This window comes from Papaver somniferum, chromosome 5, assembly GCF_003573695.1.
Source record: "Papaver somniferum cultivar HN1 chromosome 5, ASM357369v1, whole genome shotgun sequence".
NCBI lineage: Eukaryota > Viridiplantae > Streptophyta > Magnoliopsida > Ranunculales > Papaveraceae > Papaver > Papaver somniferum.
Window position 1 is genome coordinate 186,814,634 of NC_039362.1, and position 7,234 is coordinate 186,821,867.

The 7,234-nt window shown below is 36.6% G+C and overlaps 1 protein-coding gene across 1 annotated transcript; it reads left to right on the forward strand.

The window, feature by feature from the left end:
- Positions 1–679: 679 nt before the first annotated feature.
- LOC113280329 (uncharacterized mitochondrial protein AtMg00860-like) lies at positions 680–1,069 on the forward strand. Its single transcript, XM_026528972.1, has one exon. It carries the CDS (start codon positions 680–682, stop codon positions 1,067–1,069), a length of 390 nt encoding a protein of 129 aa, XP_026384757.1.
- The last annotated feature ends 6,165 nt before the right edge of the window (positions 1,070–7,234 follow it).

Genomic DNA, 7,234 nt, shown 5'->3' on the forward strand with positions numbered 1-7,234 from the left:
GTGTTTTCCTGCTCTGATACCAATTGAAAAGGCGAGGGTACCAAAATACTCCTCAAGCTAAAACTTTCCTACCTATAAGTCCTTTCTCCGAAAGTGATTGTCTATGGACTGAGTCGAGACAATACAACTAATCGGTTCACACTTCGTGTGATCGTCTACGGATACGAGATCGAGACAATACAACAACAAAGTATGTTTACTTGATAGAATGATTCGGACTTAACCAAACACAATAGGATTTTTTAGCAAGTAAATAGGAATTAACGTTGGTGTAATTTATTTTAATTATAATAAAACAATTATAATGCGGAATATAAAAGTAAATGACACATCAAGATTTTTTTAATGAGGAAACCGCAAATGCAGAAAAACCCCGGGACCTAATCCATAATTGAATACTCTGAGAAAAACCCCGGGACCTACCACCAAATAAGAGTTAATGTGGCAGATATTTAGAAAACAACATTTAGAACTCACCAAGGGCATTATGAGTTCAAGGTGATGCCGTTTGGCCTAACAAATTCTCCTACAACTTTCAAGGCTCTCATTAATTAAGTTTTCCAAAAACATTTGAGGAAATTCATACTAGTCTTCTTTGATGATAACTTAGTTTACAGCTCCTCCCTCCAAGAGCACTTGAAGCACCTCCAAATTACTTTTTCCTTATTAAGATCCCACCATGTTATATGAAAAGGTATCCAAATATTTCTTTGGACAGGCAGATATAGAGTACCTTGGTCATATTATCACTGCAGAGGGAGTTAAGGCAGATCCAAACAAGATTGCATGCATGAAGGAATGTCCTACACCAACTAATATTAAGGAGCTAAGAGGGTTTCTTGGAATCACTGGTTATTACAGAAAGTTTGTACAAGGGTATGGAGCTATCAACAGACCACTCACTGAGCTTTTGAAGAAAAATTCCTTTTTATGGAGTGAGTCAGCCACAATGGCTTTTGAACAACTCAAAACAACCATGACTAACACACCAGTACTGACCTTGCCAGAATTTTCAAAGCAGTTTACTATTGAAACTGGTGGAAAAAAAATAAACACCCCTCCTTTTTAGGGGTCTTCACAAATACCCTTAAGGACTTTACAAATACCCCTAATAGGTATATTTTAAGTTTTTAGGGTATAGGTTTTGGGACATCTAAAATTACATTAAGTCAATTCAACCTCCGGAGAGGTTGGGTTGACGTTTTCACGCGTCAAGAAAATACTAGATCATTTTCATTATCCGAAAAAGTATAGTTCATTTTCATTATCCACTTAAAAAATACCTCTTAGGGGTATTTAAATACAATGGACAAGGGTATTTGTGAAGACCTTATATTCTAGGGGTATTTAATTAATGTTCCCTTGAAACTGATGCTAGTGATTCATGTGTGGGAGTTGTGTTGACTCAAGAGGGAAAACCAATTGTTTTTTCAGCAAAGGGTTAGGCCCAAGAGCAAGAGCATTATCAGTATATGATAAAGAATTACTTGTTGTAGTTATGTCTATCACCAAATGGAGGCAATACTTACAAGTAGGCAAACTTGTTATACAAACAGATCATCAAAGTATCAAATACTTCTTGGATCAGAAGATTACAACTGTACTTTAGAAAAGGTGGTTAATGAAGCTGCTTGGACTTGATTATGAAATCAAGTACAAAAAAGGAACAGATAATGTAGTGGGTTATGCACTCTCCAGAAGATCACAGAGCAATGCTGCTTGCAGCTCTCTAGCACTCTCCAAACCAACTTGGAATCTTGATATCCTCTCCAGCAATGCTCAAGATACCAAGACACAACAACTCATTGCTCTGACACTTGCATCTGCTACTGGTAATGATAATATTTCAGTAAAAGAAGAAGTATTCAAGTACAAGGATAGAATCTATGTAGGAGATATCAATGATGTCAGGAGAACAATCTTAGAATCAATACATACTTCTGCAGTGGGAGGCACTCAGGTATACAATCTTCTTATGTGAGGGAAAAAAGGTACTTCTATTGGCCAGGCCTAAAGAAAGATGTCTTGTCCTTTGTATCTTCTTGTGATGTTTGCCAAAGGAACAAAGGCGACCACCAATTTACAAAAGGGTTATTAAAACCACTCCCAATTCCAGAGAAAGCTTGGCAGTATATCAATATATATTTTATATAAGGGCTACCTGTCAGTGAGAAAAGAAGTGGCATTCTGGTGGTGGTAGATAGCATCACCAAATACAACCATTTTATTGGTCTACAACACCTTTTTACAGCAGCTACAGTGGCCAAGGCTTATTTGAATCAAGTTTTCAAGCTACATGGGATACCTTCTTCCATTTTGTCATACAGAGATAAAATGTTTACAAGCAACTTTTGGCAGGATCTCTTCAAGGCTCTATGTACAAGTTTGAATCTGAGCACAACTTATCACTCTCAAATAAAATGAGAAGACTGAGAGCGAATTCTTGTCTGGAAAATTACTTGAGATGTATAACAGGTCACCAACCAAACAAGTGGTTCCATTGGCTTGCACTTTCATAGTTGTATGGGCTGTCGTAGGCTCAACAAATTAATAAATATATGTCCCACTAATTAACTGGTAATATAGCGGTAGTAAGAGATCGTTCTCACAAAGAGCTGTGTAATTGATAGGTTATTTGATCAGCAAAATAAAGTAAATAACAAAGGGGGTTTTGGTTTGTAAGATATAATTAAAAAGACAATAAGAAAAGAGATGATCAAGGAATCCTTCGTCGTTACCAAGCGTTAACAGGATTAGAATACTTATCTATCGTTCGTAAGAACCATTCATCACCAACCGTAAAATAGCAGGTATGCTTAGCTATTGATAGACACATTTTTGTGTCTGATTTATCTCGATTCTATATATTGTTAGGGTTCATTTTTGTACTTATTATGGTGTTTTATTTATTTGTAGGTATTTTTGGCTAATAAACATTTTTGGAAAAAATTGGCTTGAAAAGTTGACGGAAAGCACCCGGAGGACACTTGCTATCCGGACCCCCGTCTTGGATAAGGGGAAACCCCAAGACACCCCTTAAGGCAGCTGCTAAAGGCACCCCTACTCTGGATAGGGAGCACCCTTTCTTCTTCATGGTTTCAAATCCAGAGAATTGGCGGGAAATATTTGGCAGTTTTGGCAATCGTGATTTGGAGGAGTTTGAGGTCGATTAAACCTCTGATTTTCATAGGATAGACTCCTTATGGGTCTAGGAATCTTATATGGGTGTTTAAATCGATTAGACTGGGCTCAATTGACGGATTTTTTATCACAACAGAAAATATGGAAAGTCACGTGTGTGACCTGTTTTAGGGAATTTTAGAGAGATTAAAGTGATGTAAACCTTCCCAAAGATTTGTATCTATCTAAGGAAGAGTTTAGAATAAAAAGGAAAGCTCAGAAACGCGTAGAAATTCTAAAACAAGAAATTGCCGCAACTTTGCCGTGAAGAGAAGGAAAGAGATTTTGGAAGATTTGGGAGAGATTTAATCGGTATTTTTGATATAAATAGATGGCTTGGGCCATATAGAAGGGGTGTCGAGAGTTTGGGAACCTAAGGAGAGCCATAAAAGAAGAAATCAGAGCTTTACCAAACTCTGTTGCTGCTGCTGAAGAGGAAGAACGCGAAAAACATTGACGCAAGGGAAATAGTCGCAGAACAATGTCGTTGTTTAACAGCTGAAGAACATTAAGCTGTGCAGGACAGTCGTATTCTAGGGTCTTAAAATCAGCGACAAAGCAACAGTGTTTACAACAGTTTTCTGTAACAGTTCCATTGTAACAGCTGTTTTGCAACACCAATACACTGTTGCAAACAGTCTGTGTTATTACTTTTCACTCTTTTAATCATCTTTTGAGCAACAAACACATATTTTGAGATCATGATTAATATGATGAGGTAAACCCCATTGCTGAGGCGATAGAAGAAGCTATTTTTCCAACAAAAAGTGGTATATTCTATTTTATCTTTTTATTTGCAATAATTATATGATTATTTGCCTTGAACTATTATTGAATATGATTTTTATTTGATTAATTGTGATCTATTTTGATGGAGTATGCTTAGTTTTAAGACTTTTGGTGCTTCATACTTGGTATTTACAATTACTACTTTTGAAAATCTACTTGTTGCAATATTTTAGAATCAAATTAAACAAGAAAATTGCATAAACATAAGTATTGGTTTAATCACTTTGAACTTGGAAAATAGTGGAATCTTAGCCTCAGTGTTTCTTTTAATATTGATATCATCTTTGATTGAGTTTGATATAATTTTTAGTGAGTTTTCTATTTTAATATTAGAATTAGTCTAATTAATATCCTTCACAAGTCTGAGAATCGAACCACTTTTACCACTATCTACAAGTCACATCAATTTTTGGCGCCGTCGACACGGACTTGTTTTTAGGGTTTTAGATTCATTTTATTTTTTTATTTTTTATTTTTTATTATTTTTGTCCTTTTTTTTTATGTTTTTGGTTATCTTGTGTCTACGGGTTCTGGATCATAAAGAAAATTGAGCCAAGGAGTTTGGTGATTTCATAAAGACTTGGAGCTAAAGATTAAAGCAAAAAGAACAGAAAAGAAGACAATTTTATTTTAGACAATTTTAGTTTAGGGTTTGTTTATTTAATTTAAAAAAAACTGTATTAGGGTTTATTATTTTTGTAATTTTTCTTTATTTTTTTGGACTTTTGGACCTTGGGACATTATTTTTTTTATTATCCTACGGAAGGGTACTTTAAATATAAATTGTTTGCAGAGAAGGAGGACAATTACGATATTGTCTCTGCACCTTGGGTTCGTACACTAGACATCGGAGTCAGTGGCTCGAGTCGACTACAACCGATTCATCCCCCGTCTGGTACGGGAGGTAAGATTCTAAACACTCGTGAATCCCCTGTCAGCGAGTTACCGGACTCCTTCGTATGCATATATGTTGAGGACTGAATACAAAAATTTATTTTTCTAGTAAAGGGCAAGGCCTGGCCATACAAGATAAGGGTTCGGATTTCATCACCGTTCTCTTCTTTCCCGCTTTAGGAACACGTAACCTAAGCCTAAAATTTTGACTAGAACGAGACCGATAGGGTAACGAGCTTAACAGGAAAGTCATTCGAAAAATATTTGTTACTCTTTTAAGCGTACTTTGAAGTTCTTGACGGTTTCTGTAAGTTGAATGCGTGACTGCGCCGCCTTGTAATACCGGTGAGGCCTTGGGTATCAAAGCTCCACCGAGATTCCCTCGCCTCTATTCAACTTACGTTAACTCAGATTGATTCCATAGGGGTTTGCTTAAATTGTAACGAATTTCTGTTCGAAGGATTAGAAGCTGGTTTAGAAACAATCTAAGTGGAGCCATCATGCTTTTTGTTTGCTAGAAATCAATAGGTTTGATTTGGTTGAGTCGGCCTTTGATCTGTGTTTGCTTACCCTTTCAATTTAGAAAATTATATTGTATGCTTGAACGTAAAAGAGATGCACTAGGTAGATTTGTTAAAGAGAAACCTAGTAGTTCTAAGCGTCTCGATTACCTTAATCTAGAAAGTCTGACTTTTGAAGAGTCTGTTTTTGAACGTCCTTTGACTGAGGAGAGAATCACTGTTGCTCCGATAGCGCCAGGAATGACAACTTTGAAAGCTTTGTTGAATCCAACTAGGACTACTCGTCCTTCGTGTATTAAGTTAGCTGAAACGGAGGCACCCTATGAACTGAAACCTGGGACCTTACAGATGCTCCCAATCTTTTTAGGGAAAGAAAATGAAAACCCTTATTACCATGTTAGGGATTTTGAGGAAATTTTTAGTACTCTAAGAATTAGAGGCTTAGATGATGATGCTTTGAAACTTAGGTTATTACAATTTTCCCTGAAAGATAAGAGGTCGTGGTTGTATAGTTTCGACTCCGAGTCAATTGAGACATATGAACAACTTACATCTGCCTTTTTAAATAATTTTTTTCTCTAGGCACAAAACATCGTCTATTAGGATGCAAATATGCACATTTTCACAACAAGAGGGAGAATCTTTATATAGGTATTTGGAAAGGTTCAATGATTTATTATCCCAGTTTCCTCATCATGGTTTAGAAAAGGTTAGGCTAGTTCAGATTCTTTATGAGGGTTTAGATTACTCCACAACGACCATGGTTGAGTCTCTATGCACTGGTGGATTTGAAAACCAAACTGTTGATGCGGCGATGGAATTTTTTAATGAAATTACCGAAAAAAACCCAGCAATGGGAAAATAGTAGGGCACCCCAGAAAAAAATTCTTTTAAGTAGAGGAAACGTTAATAGGGTAGAAGGAGGCTGTGAATCAGACGCCAAAATTGTTGCTATAGCAAAAAGGCAATGAAGTCTTTTAGTCGTTTAACCGACAGGGTCTCGAAAAGAAACCTACGGTTAAAGGAGAAACGACTCTAGCAAAACTAACTAGTAGCACACAGGAGGTGTCGGGATTAGTTTTGCACAGATGCTAGAGTCCTCCTTATATAGTTTTCAAATCAGGGTTTACAATCTAAGTTATCTTAGTAATAAAGCATTCAATCTTCACCGTTAGATGATCAACCTGATTTTTCCCAAGCTAATATCTTTCAACTGTTAGATCGAAACTTAGCTTGTCACACACAAATGAAATGTATTCCATTTAGGTTTGAGTAACCGTACCTAAACGTGTACATTTGGTTGGTTCACAAATGGTTCACCAATGGTTAGCCACATGAGTAACTCTCATATCAACCATATTCATCTTCTTCAATAACTAGTTCCAATGACTTCAAAAGAACTAGTTCAAGAGTTGTTCAATTGCTTAGATATTTATAATAGACACAATTGAAACAAAATCAAAATATAGCCACGGTTTGCAAAGATTGCATTCCTTATTGATTTATTGTTTTTAGTTCATGAGCTACCGATTTGAGATATAACCATTTTGGGTACGCGTACGGGTACTTGTACTCCAGCTTTACCGGAATTGGGTTTGTAAACCCAGCATAAATTTTCGGTTCGAAAACTTCCGAGGGTACGCGTACAAGTACGCATACCTAAGGTGGCGGTTTTCCAGTTTGCAAAGTTCACAAACCTCAGCAGAAAGTTTCGGTTAGAAAACTTCCGCCAGTACGCGTACGAGTACGCGTACCCAACATGTCTCATTCGCCAATATGTATGCAGGAATGCACACACTTGGTTTCCGGCACATGTATTTATACACTAATGTGCGAACACACTATATATG

Coding starts and splice junctions, on each gene's coding strand:
- LOC113280329 (XM_026528972.1), top strand. CDS start 680: ATGTTATATGAAAAGGTATCCAAATATTTCTTTGGACAGGCAGATATA.